Source organism: Lynx canadensis, chromosome D4 (assembly GCF_007474595.2).
Source record: "Lynx canadensis isolate LIC74 chromosome D4, mLynCan4.pri.v2, whole genome shotgun sequence".
NCBI classification, from domain to species: Eukaryota; Metazoa; Chordata; class Mammalia; order Carnivora; family Felidae; genus Lynx; species Lynx canadensis.
Window position 1 is genome coordinate 88823412 of NC_044315.2, and position 17014 is coordinate 88840425.

The 17014-nt window shown below is 64.2% G+C and overlaps 1 protein-coding gene across 1 annotated transcript in view; it reads right to left on the bottom strand.

Moving 5' to 3' along the window:
- The window catches only part of FIBCD1 (fibrinogen C domain containing 1), a 30191-nt gene extending 16881 nt beyond the window's left edge, over nucleotides 1-13310 (bottom strand). The window contains 5 exon segments of the mRNA XM_030293518.1: nucleotides 395-456; nucleotides 459-530; nucleotides 903-1062; nucleotides 5163-5630; nucleotides 13239-13310. Coding sequence (XP_030149378.1) covers nucleotides 395-456; nucleotides 459-530; nucleotides 903-1062; nucleotides 5163-5630; nucleotides 13239-13310 — 834 coding nt within the window.
- Nucleotides 13311-17014: the final 3704 nt, after the last annotated feature.

The following is a 17014-nucleotide window of genomic DNA, read 5'->3' on the forward strand; positions in this document are numbered from 1 at the left end:
TCTACACACGCCCTTGAACTCACATCGGCGACAGGCGCCCCGTTTCACAGAGCCCATCCCCCATTTGCCCGACACTCCCGGGGCAAGCACTGTGTTCCCAGAGCCTCGAGGATCGGGGAGCAGAAGGTGGCTCCACGGACAGGTGACGGGGCCTCAGTTCATGGCCTCCACTTGCCCTGTGCAGGTTTCTGGGGGTGTGGCGTTCCCGGGTGAGATTCGAGGCAGGTTTGTGGGGCCAGAGGGCACACGGGCAGGCCTGGGCCAAGGGCAGAAGGCTGGGTGAGAGGCCGCTCAGAGTAGCCAGGTGCGTGGGCACAGTCCCCTGGGTCACCCCGGCCTGCCTGGGCGTCTGCGGGGCCGAGAGGAAGCCGGCCGCGCAGCGCGGGAGACTCACCGTCCAGCCGCCGCCGTCCGTGCGCATGTCACAGTAGACCTGGAAGCCGGCAGGGTAGTGTGTGGGAAGACTGAGTAAATGCCATCCTCCCGCTGTCCGCTCAGGAGCACGTCCAGGCAGTCGCGTGGCGGAGAGCCTGCGACAGGGAATGCAGTCAAGCCGGTGCCCTGGCACCCGTGTCCCTCCCCACCCCCCTCCGTCCCTGGGTCTCCCTGATTTGTCAGTCTACCCTGCGGGGTCATGTGGGCCCCAGGGCACCAGCCTCGGGGGCAGGCCTTGGCTCTGCTACTCCCTGCGTGCCTTTGGGTGAGTGAGCACCCTCTCTGAGCCTTGCCTTCCTCATCTGGAAAATGGGCACAGTGGGCCGGGAGAGGGCTCAACAGAAGGGTGCAGGTCGGGTGCTCCGTGCTGCCTGGCTGCAGAAAGTCCTGAGCAAACAGGAACAGCGTTTCCTTACCAGAGGGTGGGGGAGGGACCACGGGGGTACAAAGCTGGGCACCCCACTCACCGCTGGCGCAGCCCCGGGGCCGCAATCCCCTGGCAGGCGCCCTCTGAAGGTCAGCCTTGACGCGGGGCCGGCCCAGCCCCCGGTCCCTCTGCAGGGCGTCTAGTACGTCACTGACCGAGTTCAGCAGGTGAGCCATGTGGCCTTGACTCTCGGAGAAAAGCTGTGGAGCACGGGGGGGCCCCTGCCAGCACCCGCCGGCACGGGCCAGCCCCTCCTCGTATGACGGCAGGTCCCCACCCTGCCCTGGCCCCCATCCGAGGGGGTCTCAGGTTGGGGGCTCAGGTGGGAAGGGACAGAGGGGCTTCAACAGAGACCCGTGCCCCTGCTGCGCCCAGGCCCTGTCCTCATCCATTTCTGGGCCTCAGCCCCGGTGAGGTGACTGGAGGCAAAAGCCCAGGTGGGCACCTGGCACCAGGTTCAAATCCCAGCCCACCCATTTGCCAGGTACACGTGGGTGGGTGACTCAACGAAGCCCCGAAGCGGGGCCGACAGCAGGGCACGCAGGACCTGGCCCACCTCGTTCCACGAATTCCTAAGGCACCTTTCAGGCTACGAGACACCCTCACCCGGTCTCTCCCGGTCCCCCCAGCGAGGCCCTGGAGGCAGGGGTGATGGTTCTGCAAACAGGAGGGGGCCCTGGGATGCCCCACCCCCCCGCCCAGCCCCCACGCAAACTCCACTTTCTTGGGTCACAGCTCCCATGGAGGGAGGACTTGAGTTGCTGTCCCCTGGTTACAAATGGGGAAACTGAGGCCCGGGAGGAGCGGCCCCTGACGGAGAACGACCTCAGGCCGCTACCCCGGGGCTGACAGGCAGGAAAGGCACATAGGGTGCCCGGGATGGGGGCAGGACGGTGGGGGCAGTGGTTGGGACCCAGGCTCTGGCGTCAGCCCTGGGTTTTGACTCGGACCTTCCTCCATCCGCTGGGCAAGTGACCCTGGAAGAGTAACCAACCCCCCTTTGTGAGCCAGAGTGACGGGACCCGGTTTTCCGGGGTGGGTGTGTGGGGTGGCTCGCCAGAGCTCATGTTTGGGGCCGGAGCGCTCAGTCCCCGGTCTGTGTCACTCCCACCGCTGGCTAACAGCCACCCTCCCCGAGATCCGGGTCTGGAGGCCTGTAGCTCGGTCAGCGCAGCACGGACCCCCTCCCCCTGCCCGCCCCGGGGACCCCTGGGCTGTGCCTGCTGGCCGAAGGGTCTGCGGTCTGTCACCTCCCCACCCTGGCTTGGCTCTAGGAGGCTGCAGGACCACAGGGAGGGGGGAGGCGGGGTCACGGGCACAGCCGGCCAGCAAGTGCATGTGGAGCCTGCCCGAACCTGTCACTTGCCAGGTATAGCTCGTTGGAGGAAGGAAAATGGAAACACACACTGCCGGCAGTTTACAAAATAGGATTCTCGTTTCGTCCAGAAGCAAGGGCTCCCGCAAAGCTTTTCCGTTCCTTGCCAGCTTCTCCTCTGCAGTGAGGGCTGAGGCCTGGGGGAAGGCGCGGAGCGGCGGGGGGGGGGGGGGGACCCTGGGGCAAGGTGGCCGATCCCACCCTGGGCTTTTACTGTAGTGTCCTGTAGACAGGTTCCGCGGGTGGGGGTGGGGGGGGGTGGGGGGGAGCCCCGTGGCCCAGACGACGCAGACGGCCCCCAGGGCGCAGGGGACAGGTGTGGGCACCAGAGATCACCAGGCTCATCGGTGAAGTCTCCAGGGTACTGCCCACCCTTCTGGGACCAGCGGACACGCTCGAGAAACTCAGGCGCAGCCCGCTCTTGCTGGCGGGCAGGGAAGACCTCAGTGTAAAGCAGCAAATGATTAAAGTTGAAAATGTACATATAAACACGCTCCGAATTAATAGGGAAAGTCAGTCCCTGCTCGCTGAGCTGCATGGATGCGTTAAAGGGGACGCGGCAGCTTTTAGGGGCAGTGAAGTCAGAGTCGCTGCTTCGGGCACTTAGTCGTGTGACTGAGCCGAAACAAGGCCCTCTGCTTCTCTGAGCCTCAGTCTGCCCCTCCGTGGAATGGGTCCGCGATCTCCACCTCCTGGGGCCACTGTGCAACCAGGTGCTTATAGTAACCAGCACTCCGTGGTTCCTGCCACTACGATCCCAAAAAGGGATTTGCAACGGTGGCCCCCCGCTGACCGCGGCTTTAGTTTACAAATAATTTCCACCGTAATAAGAAAAGAAACGCTGGTCTCTCATGCGCCAGAGGCCAGCTGAGCCCGGCCCCAGTCGGGAGCTCCCACATCCTCCTGGGAACAGGCTACCTTCGCCCCCGTGTCACAGGTGAGGAGACTCACCCCGGGGAGGCCACTGACCAGCCCAAGTCCCCAGCCGCTGCTTGGTGGAGCCTGGACTGGATCCCAGCACCGGCCGCGGCCTCACCCCTGCAGGCAGCACCACTCGGCCCTGCTGCTCCCAGGCCAGCGGGTTTCAGACGCTTGTGCACACGAGAGCCACCCTGATGCTTAACTGTTGGGACCCCGGGGTTTGTGATGAGGTTCAGAGAGGTGCCTTTTATATGTTTATTATTATTATTGTTATTATTTTAATTTGAGAGCGAGAGGGCCAGCAGGGCAGAGGAGGTGGGGCAGAGGGGGAGAGAGAGAAAGAGAGAGAATGCTCTCATGCTTAGCAGGAGCCCGACCCAGGGTTCCATCCCGTGACCTTGAGATCGCGGCCTGAGCTGAAATCAAGAATGGGAGGTTCAACCCACCGAGCCACCAGGCGCCCCGGAGGGCTGCCTTTTAGCAAGCGGCTTTGACACTTGCGACAGAGGGTGCCCGAGGGCAGTGCTTGGGGAAACCCACGTCTGGGCCAATCCCCTGGGGGGTCTGGGACGCTTGGAGGAGGGGAGCCAGGAGCCCCAGCGACATGGGGTCTCTGAAGCTACCCTGAGTCTGTAGGAAATGAGTCAAATTAAACATTCTTTGGAGAAGTGAATCTGTCAGGTGAGCCAAGGCACTCCCGGGCCCCCCTAAAGCTATCAGTCTTGCAGGAACAGCTCTAGGCCTCTGCATAGGTGGGTGGGTGGGACACCCCAAGGCCCCTTCCCCCCCAATCCCCACCCCTGCCCTAAGGGCCTGGCTGGCCAGGGGCTCCATCATGTGAAGAGCAAGGTGGGGGGGGGCAGACCACCCAGAAAATCTGGAGGTCTCTCCAGATTGAGGAGACCCAGATTGATGGGGGGGCGGCTGAACACCCCACCTCCCACCCCACCCTGGGAGGGGGAAGTGCCTTCCCATCAGTCACCCAAACAGGACGACAAGGGCTATAATTCCTCCAGCTGTGGCCTTCAGAGGAGGAAAAGACCTATTGCTCATGAGCTGCAGGGTGAGCAAATGCCTGGGCGTCCCGGGGTCGGGAAGGGGCTGGGATCCGTGGCAGGGTGGGGCTCGCCTCCTAGTCCCTAAGGACCTGAGTCACAGGGGTGACGGGGTACAAAGCCGGAGGGTGGGCAGGGCATCAGGAGGCCAGAGGCCGGGCCTGACTTGGCCACTGCACCCTGGACAAATCACTGTCCCTTTCCGGGTCTTAGTTTTCTTTTCTGGAAAATGGTGGAAAACCAATGAGATGGCCCTAAGCCCTGATCCTATGAGGGGATCTAGGAGGGGAAGTTCCTGCCGGTGCTTCAGGCGCGGTCAGTGTTGGAAACTCTGCCCCCAGAACTACCAGGTGTTTGCTGGGACCTGACTCGGGTGCGGAGGGGACGCGGGGGAGGGCAGGGGCGGTGGGGACAGGCTAAGGGTCCGGTGGGAACTCCAGCAGCGGGTCCCTCCTTCCCTGGAAAGCTGGGAGCATCAGATGGCAACGAATGGGGGACAGGGCGCTGGGCAGGGGGTACAGCTCTCTCCGGCCACGAGGCCCACTGGGGAGAGGGCTTGCCACTGACCAGCCACGTGACCTTGAACCTCCATTCACTACCCATTGGGGGAAGGGCCTGCCCCACCTGCACCGGCGCGCCTGGGAAGCCCCTCGAGCCCCGGACTTGACCGGACTCTCACATGCCACAGGGTGCTACACAAACGCCCAGGGCCACCTGGACAGCGCGTAGGAAATGGGTTGAACCCTGGTGCCTCTAGCTGTGTGGCCTCGGACGAAGGAGCCCCTTCCCTGAGGCTCATTTGCTGGACGGCAGGTGGGACCAGCTCCCGGGGCCCTTGGGGATGAAGCGAGGCCGCGGACGTCAGCGGCGGCACCGGGGGGGGGGGGGGACACAGCGGCAGCCACCCCAGCCCCCTCCCGGGACCCCGGGTGCAGACCCGGCCCCTTACCTGGATGAGGCGGCCCTGCTCGCTCTGCAGGGCGCCGAGCCCCTGGCCCAGCACGCCGAGGCCCTTCCGCAGCCCACACACTCCGCCTGCATCTCGTAGGCCCGCCATCATCCTGCAGCTGGTCACCATCGTGTCCAGAATCTCCCTCTCCCTCTCCCCCTCCTCCGTCTCTGTCCTAATCTCCGCCCTGCCTCATCCCACGTATTCCTTGGCTCCCTCCCTTCTGGCGACCGTCGCGAGGTCGGGGCAGCGCGGGTCGATGAGAATGCTGAGGCGCGAGCTGTCGGCCCTCTCCACGGTGACCAGGGCGCTGTTGGCACCTGCGGGCCCGGTGCTGACGACGGGCGGGGGCGCCGTGCCTGGCACGTGGGTGTGGTTCAGGAAGAGCACGGCGCCCGTGACGGCCACGGCCAGCAGCACCGCCAGCGAGAGCAGCACCGTGCACAGCACGTAGCCGCAGCTCGGCCACTGCGGGCCGGCCCCGCGCACGCAGACACAGAGACGGACAGACAGACGGACAGAGAGAGAAGGGGCGGCGTCAGGGGCAGAGCTGGGCTTCCGGCTCTGCCCAGTGAGGGGGGGGGCAGCCTCAGGACGGGGCCTCTGGCCTTTGCGAGGCCTGGACGAGACTCAGGGGACCCCCTTCCTCTCGGGGACGGGGGAGAGAAGGGCAGAGATGACAGACAGAAGCCCGGAGGGGAGACAGACAGACAGGGACCAACAATACAGCAAGAGTGAGTGAGTGAGAGACGCAGGGAACCAGAGATGGAGGACGAAAAGAGAAACTGAGGCAGAGAGGCACAGAGACCGATGGAGACAGAGGCACCCTTCCCCTCGCTGCCCCTGCCCTGCTCCGCGTGGCCTGCACGGGGCAGGCCCACCCCCCCCTGGAGCCCTCCTGGGTCCGTAAGGGCTGCGGCCAAAGGCTCCCACGGCCTCAGGCCCCCGGGCTGCCATTTCCGGTGGGGGGGTGGGGAGGGGGAAACCTTGGCTGAGGGACCTCACCTGTAAAGTGGAGGCAATAATGACACGCCCTGCCCCACACGTGGGTGTCTGCCGTGCAGACTCAGGAAGAGAGAGCTGTAACGGTGACAGCAACGAGAATTGTCACACTGTCACAGCGGAATGAGTGCCCGTCACTAAAGGTCCCTTTCGACCTGGAGCACCCACATCTCGAGTCCCCCGTGCGGGCCAGCCTCCGAGGCCGCCGTGCACGAGTCCCGGGGGCGCAGGGTGACCGGCCCCAGCACCTCCCCTCCACCTCCCCATCTCCGCAGAGCGGCCAACCGGCAGAACAGCCCTGGGGACCCTGGAGAGAGGGATCGCCCCCCCCCCCTTGAAGGAGGCAAGGGTTGGGGCAGCAGGGCAGTTGTGGCCCAAAGCGGGAAAAGGCGGAGGAGGTACAAAGTGGGCTGGGGACCCCGTGGGGGCTGGGGACAAAGGAAGCTAGAACAGAGGGGCCGCTCGTCAGTAAAGCAGGCACCGCGCACCCAGACGCACGGGCCGAATCCCTCACAGCCCCAAAGGGGGCGGCCGGGGAGCATGACACGTGGGGAAAGCGAGGCCCAGAGGGTCACACAGCACCTCAGAGGCAAGCTCAGGCTAGAACCGCGCCCCCCCCGCCCCCCGCCCCCCGGCCTCCTGCCTCCTCTCAGGGCCAGGCACCTTCTACCCCTGAGTTTCCCGCCCGCCGCGTGTTCAACTTTCTGCATTCGCGATGCATCTTTAAGCGAGTTAGTATGTGAACCCCCTGGCACCGTGCCCGGCGCGTTGTGCGCGTCCAATAAATATTAGCAGCTTTTATTGCCTGGCGATCAGTGTGCACAGAGCATCTGGGGGTGTTGGGTTGTTTATTTTCCTCCCAAAGTGTTACTTCTCTCTGTCACTGATGCTAGGGTGCACCTTCTCGTTTTTGCACATTTTCACATCTCCGACGCGGGGCGGGGGGGGGGGGGTTCCTGTAGGTGTAATTGAAGGCTCCCCACGGTGGTACGTAAAGGAGCAATTCGTCTTACACACTGCTCTTTACTGGAAAGTATATACAGCAAACAGCTCCTTCTGCACGCACTCAAATGCCACGGGTAACTCCTGAATCTGCTGCTTGGCACCAGAGGAGGGTGGGGTCAGGGGTGCGGCGCAGGCGGACGAGCACACCCCCCCCCCCCCCCGCCCAAGGAAGGGTGCCGTGTTGTGGTCGAGATGAGGGAGAGAATTCCTTAGCCCGCCCCTGCAGGGGTGACACCCCCAGGACTCCTCTCCCCACATCTGCCCGGGGCCCCAGGATGGCACCTCCGTGCCGGGCTCCACACTTCTCGACGGCTTGCTCCAGCCGGACCTGAACACCTTAGCCCCCACCCCCACCCCCCCCTCTACATCAGCTCTGCATAGGCTGGTCCCTCAGCCCGAGGCACCCACGGCCTCTGCTCTTCCTCCGCCGACCCAACTCCCTCTCTTCTTCAGGGCTCAGCTACATGGCCACCTCTTCCGGGAAGCCTTCCTTGACTGTTTCCCCAGCCCTCCGCCACCCCCAATCTAGTTTTGGAGATGCTCTTCCTCCGTGTTCCCACGCCCCTTCCTTCCCCCCAGGGGAGGGGGGCACTTATCAAGACCCACAGTCATCACCTTTGAATTCATTCGTGTACTCATGCAAACATCCACTCACTGGGTGTCCCCAGGAGCCCGGAGACTTGGGCTGGACCACCGAGCCCCCCCGGGGCGGGCCTGCTCTCGCCTCCCCCCACCCGGCACAGAGCGGCCGCTTGTCACATGGATGGGAGGAAAAACAGATGGGCCAGGCCATCTCTCGGTGACCGTGCTCGAAAGGGGAGGATGTGAAGGCCCCGGGATCCACTGTGCTTCGGGACTCATGACCTTCACGCTGAGCCCGGACCCCGGGGCAAGGCCCCCTCTGACCCCATGTGCCCCCTCTCCTGGCCGGGCACGGAACGAAGGCGACCTCCAGGCTGCTCCAATCCCCCGGTCACCTGTAGGTCAGGGCCTTGCAGATGGGCGGGCACCAAGTTAGCACCGCCAGGCCTCGAGCACCAGCCGTGTTCCCGCCCCAGAAACGTCCTAACGCCCCCTTCTCTGGCTGGATTCACGGGGAAGAGCTCAGAGGGCAGAAGAGCCCGAGCCGAGGACACACGGGAGGCGAGCGGGAGGGCCCAGGGCCGGTGACGGGAATCACACCCTCCGGGCCGAGGCCACGTCTTCCCACAACGTTCTTGCCAGAGTCTGGAGTGCGGGGTTTGCGAGACAAAGCTCTGTGTCAGCAATCAGGCCCCTCCCGGAGTCCACGGGGAGACACCTTGCCCCAAGCAGCTCTGAGCGACGTCCTCCAACGGAACGGCATTAAGGTCCCCGGCCGGCAAGGCAAAGTGGCCAGCCGCATCCGCCCCCACCCACCCCCGTGTCTCCAGGACCCTCGCCGTCTCTCGCACCTGCTTCCACCCAAGCCCCCAGTCCCTGGAGGGAAGACGGAGGGTGCAGAGGGGAAGAGGCTCGAGAAAGCCACATGGGGTCCCCTGAGGGGCAGGGGGATGACGGAGTTGGAGATGAACAGGCCACTCAGCAGAGGAGAATTAGTCTTCTGAGATCACCTTAAACACGGAGTACTTTTCGTTTTTAGGCTGCTGTTTACGTGTCTCGCAAAGAAATCTGCTTGAGATAAGAAGGGGGGCTCCGGGCGCAAAGAGCAGGCCACGGGGCCGGGGCTGCTTTATCAGCCTTCGGCCGTGGCAGAGCCGGGTGCACACCCCGGGGTCCGGGCGCACAGGGCCCCCGCCTCCCCTGGCAAGGAGGGCAGACGCTGGGAAGGTATCCCAGGCGGTGGGCGTGAGAGGTGCCAAGAGCCCCGGGTTCGAGGTCCACTCTGCCACTAACCGCTTACGTGAGCCCCCAGCTGGAGGGACGTGGCTTCGTCCCCTGCGTGGCCCCCAGGGCTGGCTCCCCGTGGCCGAGGGAGGCAGGAGGTAAAACCCCAGAGGTGCCTCAGTTGAGGGCTGGCGTCTTTCCCTGCTGCCTCCTCTGTGTCCCCAGCCTCCAGAGGCGGCCATGGGGTCTGGCAGAGGAAAAGAGGGCTCAAGAGGAAGGGACGCGCTGGCTCGATGCCCTGCTAGCCCAACGTGCCCAGCCCGCCCCCCCTCCCCTCCCCATCCCCCCCCCCCCCGATCTTCTTCCTCGTTTGCTCAGGGAGCCGGTGCGGGAGCCCCCGCGGTAGACAGGACTGGGCTCCCAGTATCAAAGTGGGAAGAAGAAAAATGTCCCTCCAGGGGAGGCCAGGCGAGGTGGGATCCAAATGCACAGCCCCCCCCTGTCTCCTACGAGCACCCCAGCCAAAGGCAGGATGGGGTTGGGGTGTCCCAGAGACCCCCTAGAATGAGGGGCCGGTTCTTCGGCTTTAAGGCACCCCATGCTAAGGACCATCGGAAGCCTCTGGCCATTTGCAAGGTCCTGGGGGAGTGGCCGAAGGGGACAGAGGGGCAGGGCCTGGAGAGCGGCCCAAGTCCACCCCTCCTGGGGGCTCCAAGCTCCCCAACCTTTGCTACTCCTCAGAGGAGCTCGACTCTGGGTCCATCTGGGGGGGGGGGGGCAGGGGGGGTCTCCATACGCTTCCCTTGAGGTCTGTTCCCCACCCCCCACAGCCCCTGGCCTCCTGATGGCCCAGCCGGCCCCCTGACACCGAACCAGGTTCTGTCCCCACCCCTAACCTGAGCCCTCTGGAGATCCCCTGCACCAACTCGGCCTCCGCCCCTCCAAAGCCGGTGCCTCACCGGGCTCCTTCCGCCCCACCACCACCCAGGCAGCCACCGGGCTCTGTCCCTGTGCCCCCAGCCCTGCCCCGGTCTAAGCCCGTCATCTGCCTCGAAATCACTGTGACGGTCTCCCCGCTGGCCTCCAGGCGCCGCCAACCCGGTCCCCACGAGGCCGCAAAGGACCCTTCCCGAAGGTCCTGCTTAGAACCCCCCTAGAGCTACAGAGGCCCCCAGGGCAGGTCCCGCTGGGCCCTCCGGCCTAGGGCACCTGCGGGCTCCCCTCCCCCCATCCTGCCCTGCCCAGCTCTGCACCTGCCTGGTTCCTTTCCTGGCTCCCAACACACCTTGGTCTCCCTCCAGGACGGATGCGGCAAATACCGTTCAGCTTAACTGTCACCTCCTCTGGGAGGTGGTTCTTCACTCCCACCCTGCCTTCAGGTCACAGCCACCCCGCTGGGCTAGACGGTGAGCTCTGTGGGGCTGGGGGGGGGGCGGCCCGGAGGAGGGCACGGAAAGTGACGGAAGGGAGTCCTTGGCTTGTCACCCCCATGGGCCCCTTCTTCCCTTACGTCACCCTCCTTGTCTCCCCCCCTGCCTAACACAGTGACCTCTACCCAAGCCCCAGGGAACAAGAAGACAGTTGCTTTTCTTCATGGTGCCTTGTGACAGTCCCTGACTGGTGAGGGTTTTTTTTTTTTGTTTTGTTTTGTTTTGTTTTGTTTTGTTTTGTTTGCTTCCCTCGTGAGACCCTAAGTAAGCTTCCTGGGGGCACCGGCTCGCAGCCGTGCATCCCAGCCGAGGCGGAGACTCCAGAAATAGCCACGGAGTGAATTAAATGCCGCAGGGTTTAGGTTAGACATCGGGAAGAACTTCCCGATGAGAAGTTCTTTTTCTTTCCGCAATGTTGCGGGAAGTTTGGAAAGTGTCAGGAGCCCGTGCCTGGGATCGCCAAGGCCGACCTCCCTGTGGGGTGGCGTGACCCCAGGGCCGCTGAGAAACAAGGCTCCCCCACCCCACCGCCCCACCGCCCGCCCCAACCCCGCCCAGGAGGAGCGGGTCACAGGGGGACTTCCTGCTATTCCTAGATCTTTCATCTGACAGACTCCAAACTCTGGCAAATGTTCCACAGTCACCTCCCGCCCCAAGGGTGTCACCTCCCGCCCCAAGGGTGTGAAAGCCCCTTCGTGCTCCGGGGGAGAAGGGACAACTCTAACGAAGCGGGCTTGCCTCTTACCTGAAGCTTCAAATGAGGCTGGGGCTCGCACAGGCTCGGTCACCGTGCTTAGGTCTACATGCCAGGTCACCAAGGGAGGGGGAAAGGAGGCGGTGTTTGATGTTGGCCCAGGCCCCTGGGGCCACAAGCTCTCAGCGGCCTCTGATGCCAAGGGGCGCACGGCGGGGGCTCTGGCTGGGGCAGCTGGAGTATGTGCCCCCAGGCAGCAGCAGAGGGAGGAGGCCTTGAAGGCACATTTCAAACAGATCCCCCACGAGCCCCCCCTTCCCCTTGAGACACAGGGGCACCTGCTGACTCCTCACCCAGAGCGCCTGGCTGAGGGCCTCACGCACTTCAGTTCAGCCAATACCCCTAAGCTCCCAGTCTGAGCTACATGGAGGGGCAGGAGCCTGGGCCCAGGGGAAGACGTAGAGACGGGGGCCCGGAAGGAGCACGCGTCCAAAGGGAGCTCCTGATAGAGGAGGGACCCGGGGCTGGGGGGGGGGGCAAGGCAGCGAGACAAAGGCAGCTGAGCGCCCCAAGCTAAATGCTACTGGGACCTGCAAAGGTTTGGAAATGTTCAGCCTAGTGTGGGGCTGGAGTTTGGCAACGACAAGCAGTCAGTCCTGGTAAGGGGGTAACGGGAAAGGAGAACGGGTCAAGGCTGGGGATGGCCTTGAACGAGTCTAGGAGATGAGACTGCTCTTGCTAAGAGGGTGAAAAGTCAGATCTCAGCAGAAGAGTGACACCTGAGAGTGGCTCGGGGGTGCACCTGCCCGAAACAAAGAAACAGACTACCTGGAAGGCATTGGAAGGCGCTGGGGTCAGACCCAGGTTCGAATCCTCGTTCTCCTGCTAACATGCTGTGTGATCTGGGCCGTGCCTCGACCTCTCTGAGCCACGTTACCCTGTGACGAGGGAATATGCATCTCTGCCTAACCCCCAGGCTATGGCACGAAGTGAGGTTGGCCAGCTGGTCGGGAAAGAGCTCTGCAAACTGTAGAGGGCTGGGCCCCCACACCACGGCCCTGTCAGTCCGGACAGAACAAGCAGGTTGCAACCCTGGAGAGTGAGGGGCTGCAAGACCCGCCCCTGCCACCGCCTTCTTGCCACTGCGAACACAAACAGCCTTTCCCCAATGACATCTGTCTGGGAGAAATTTGAAATTTAAAACGGGCAGCCCCATTATTTCCTCTCCTTGGCGAGCGGGGGGGGCCCCCTCATCTTGCCTGCCTGCCCCAGTCCCTTGGCAACCCGGCCTGGGGCAGCCCCAGGGCTGTCCCTCCGCTCAGCTCCGAATCTCCAGCCCCTTCTCTGGCCAGCCCCGGAGCTCTGCCCTCACCCCCACCCCCTTCCAGTGCACAGCCCTGGGCACCCTCCAAGCCTGCCCCCTCCACTGCCCCTGAAGACGCAGCAGGAAGGATCAAATGAACAGACGTGGAACCTCGGACCCAGGTTCAAATCTCAGCAGAGCCTCACGGCCTCTGGCAGGAGCAACCCTCTCTGAGCCTCGCTTTCCTTGTCTTAAAACTGGAGAATCATGATATCCAGGCTTCTCACATAAGACAAATATTTATCGATCCTTTACTGTATGGGGGAGGGGGGGACAGAGCTGTTTAAAGTGTAAGGGTCCAGGGGAGATCCAGGGGATCGGCACCCTGCCAGGCACCTGGCACAGGGTGGTGCCCAGGGTGGAGAGTTAGCAAGTGATTAAGATGCCCATTGCCGAGAGGTGGAAACACACTCAGCGAGGGTGTGATGTCTGTGGTCGCACAGTTAACTAAAAGGCTGGTCACCCTGCGAACTATAGGTCTCTCACCCCCTCTGCACACGCGCACAGGGAGGCTGTTGGCGGCGCAAGAGGGCCCTCTCCCACAGCGCGCGGCTCCTGCGGGGGTGCTGCCCCCGTCCGCACCCCGCACCCCAAGTTCAAGCCTCTTCTGGAGGAGGAGGAGAGGAGGGCGCCCGCCTCACCCCAGGCCTCCCGACCCCCGCGGGGTGCACCCCAAACTCCAGCCTCGAGCTGGGCGCCCACCCCGCCGGCCGGAGCGGCCGCCACCTCGCCCACCGCGCGGGCCCCAAGTCCCCACGCCCCGGGCCCGCGTGTACCTGCGGCTTGTCACGCGGCCGGTCCTCAAGTTGGGAAGCGCCGCCCATGGTCTTCCACCGGTCGTTGACCATCTTCCGGCAGGACTGGCGGGGGCGCCCGGCGAGGCGCGCCGCTGCGGAGCGCAAAGACGCCGAGGTGGGCGCGGGCTCGGGCGCGGGGCGCGTTCTGCCCGCCAGATCCCCGCCTCGGGGCCCCGCGCCAGGCGGCCCGGGCCAACGGGGGTGCGTGTGCGGGGGGTGCGCGGGTGAGGACGGGGTGCGCGGGGATGCGCGGGGTGACAGCGGGAGCGGGAGCGCGAGAGCAGCCCGCCCGCCCGCCGCTCGCGCTGCGCGCCGTCCCCCGCTCTCCGCTCCCCCGCCTCCCCCTGCGCGCTCCTCTCCCTCCTCCCTCCTTCCTTCTCAATCTCCGTGTCTTTTTTGTCTCGGACTCTCTTTGCCTTTTATTGCTCCCCCGGCCTCCCTCCCTCTCTGTGTCACACACACACACACACACACACGCACGCGCGCGCGCGCGCGCACACACACACACACACACACACACACACACACACACCCCGGAGGCCTGCGATAGTTAACTCCACCTCCGAAAAGGCCCAGATAAAGGGGCAGAACCCGGCCCCAGGCCCCCGGGGCCAGCCGGGAGGGCGGCAAACCGCAGCGGGCAGCCCGCCTCCAGCCCGCCTCCAGCCGGCTCCGGGAGGGGCCTGGGAAACCCCGACGGCGCCTCCTCGCAAACTTCCTCCCGGCGGGACCCGCGCCAACTCACCGTGCGCCGGGGCGCGGCGCCGGGAGGGCCAGTGGGCGTCCCCGCCGGGCCGTCGGGCGTCTCCCGGGCGCGGCGCCGTGTTGCTCCCCGCCCCCTCGGGGCGCAGGCCTCACCCGGGGACCCCGGCGGGGCCGGGGGTGGGGCCGGCGGGAGTGCGCCCCCTGCGGGTCTCCGAGGACTCCGATCAGGCAAGCGCGCCCCGTCCTGGAGTCACAAGCCGTTGGGACCTTCCCCTCCAGATCCCCACCAGCGAGGCCGGCCTGGGGGCGCCCCCCGGCCAGAGTCCGCGACCCTGGATCCTGCCTCCCCGCGCCGCCACAGCCGCCGGCGCCGCGGTCCCGAGTAGGAGCCGCTCCGCGCGCTGGATCGCCCGCGTCCCCTAGGCGCGCCCCGCACCGCCTCAGCCCCCGCCTCCTCCTCTGCTCCGGAGAAGAGGGATTTGTGCAGGGAGGGGGCTTCTCATCGCCCGCTCCCACCAGCAGCACTTTTAAAAGCATTTAATCCGCCCGGCGCAGCCTTCGGAGGTAATTGACAAAGTCCTTAATCTGCGCCGTTAACGAGATGCTATTGTGGCTTCTGACCGGGAGGCGCCCACACGGCCCGACGCCGCGTTCTCGGCGGGCCGCCCCCTCCCCAGGCCGCCGCGGGAGCCCCGCCGGCTGCCCCTCCCCCGCCCCTTTCTTCCATCCCTTCAGCTCCCCCAGCTTCAGAGTAGACACCCCTATTTTCCGCCCCCCGCTTCTCCCCAGAGCTGTTTTCCGGCTCCCGGGGAGCCTTGGCCCGCCACGCTGTTCCCTGGCACCGTCTTCGTCTCTTCCCCACCGGCTGCCAGTCTGTCGCCCCATCTTCGTCCCTCTCCCGGCCCCTCTCCAAGCCCCGCACAGGCAACGCGGGCTGCCTGGGGGTGGGGGCCGCGCCCTGAGCCCGGAAGCCCCGGGACCCCGTGCCCCCCATGCCGTCTGAGCGACTGTCACTCACCCACCAGCAGCTGGGTTCGCAACACGCCAGCTGTTTGGCCGCAGCCTCCTCTGCCTCCCAGGGCTGCCGGCTGCCCCACCTGCAGCCCCACCCCGTTTGCGCCCCACGGGGAGGCCACAGCACTGGCTGCGGGACGCGGGACCTGTGTGGAGTCCAGGCTCTTTCCGGATCGCACCCTTCTTCCCCTCCGCCCCCTTCCCTGTGGGTTAAAGGAACTGGCAGGTGACCGAGGGGGCCATCTGGCTTGCTCAGAGGGGTGTGGCGGAAAGCACAGAGCCCTGGCTGTGTGGCCTGGGGCAAGCTACTGCGCCTCTCTGAGCCTCAGTTTCCCCATGTGCACCAAAAGATTAACAGCACCCTCTTTGGAAGGGCTCATTGCGAAATTCTAAGAGAGGGCTCCTTGAATCACCGCAGCAGATTTCAAACTTTTCCTGCTACGACCTTGGGCAGATTTCCTGTCGTCTGTAGCCTTGGTTTCCTCGTGGAAAGAAATCAGGACCTCCCCCTTCTTGGTGGGGAATTGTGAAGTTTGCAGGCACACGGCTGGGACTGCAAGTCTGTGGCACTGATTTGGGGAGAGGATGTAAACTCCAGATGTGTCTACGTACAGACAAAAGAGCACCCTGCTGGGGAGGGGGAAACCCTGAACTGAGACTCTGAGACCAGGGCGGTGCGGAGGGTCAACCGAGGTGGGGAACGCGCGCTCTGAGGGGGCAGGGAAAGCATCCTGAAGAAGGAGAGGCGTGAGCCAGGCCTGGCAGGCGGGGATGTCCGGAGGCTGGGGAAGAAGGCATTACAGCAAAGGCAGAGGATGGAGAGTGACAATAGGCTGTGGGCAGGTGCAAGCCAGAGGACGCTGGCTGGAGATCCGCTCCCAGGCCCGCGGGAGGACAGTTGGACAGGTGAGTGGGCGCCACCTAGCGGCGCCTCCTGGCACTGCTGGCTGCTGCAGGTTGTCTCACCTGCTGGACAGCAGGCTCCTCGCTTTCCTGCCCTTGAGAGGGTGCAGTGAGGACGTGTGTCAAGGACGATCTTCGCCTACCCACCCCCTGGGCACCCCAGGAGAAGAATCAGGCCTGCTGCAGCTCTGGCATGAGCCCGCAGCCATTTGCTCAGTGCTTTACACGCTGTATTCACCTCACACACTTGGTGTCTCGGGGAGAGGGGAGGGCCACCCTCACTCAGTTCATTGACCCCGAGATCCGCGTAAGAAAAATCGAAGCCGGCCCCACAGAGGGGACAGTGCCCCCACCCTTCCCTTTTGACAAGGCTGGTGTCCTCACAGCCCCAGGGGAGATCGCAGGTGTTCCCAACTGGCCGGCGTGGGATCAAGGCTATCTGGGGACCAGCCAGGACCTCGGGAGAGCGGGAACCTGGGAACCCAGGGTGCTTGGCTTAGACCCAAGGCTTCCCCGGAATCCCTGCCCCCTCCTTGGGCATCCACTTACCCTCCTCCTCCCTCTGGCTCGCCAATTCTACACGTTCCTACTTTTTTTTTCTTTTTTTTTTTTTTGCCCGTGGCCACCTGGATGTGATGGCCCCACGAACAGAAAGCTCCTGTCTGGGATTTTTAGTTTAAATTCCAGAGAGAAAGGCTGTGATCCATCCTGCTCCTCATTTGGAGCCAGGACATGTCAACTGTGGATTACCAGCTGGCCAATAACAGCTGCCCTCTGTCAGGTGCCCACCATAATCTGATGGAGGGCAATGAGCATAGGGGACCTGATGCAGGGCACCTCCCTTAGCAGGGAGTGGGGACAGGGCGGTGAGTCATGATGCCGGCTTTGGAGGAATGGACAGGAAGAGAACCGACGAAGGAGATAAGAAAGTGACCAGGATCGTTGGGTGACAGCATTCAGGGTGTTGGCCTTCAGACTGGGTGCAATGCGTTGAACATCATCCCCACACTGGGCTCTGTGCTGGACCCACCGCCACCCTCAGACACGGGAGCTTTTGCAATCCCCATTTCATGGATGAGAAAACCGAGTCAGGGAAGTTACATAAGATGATATAATGAATAACTGCCATTCAG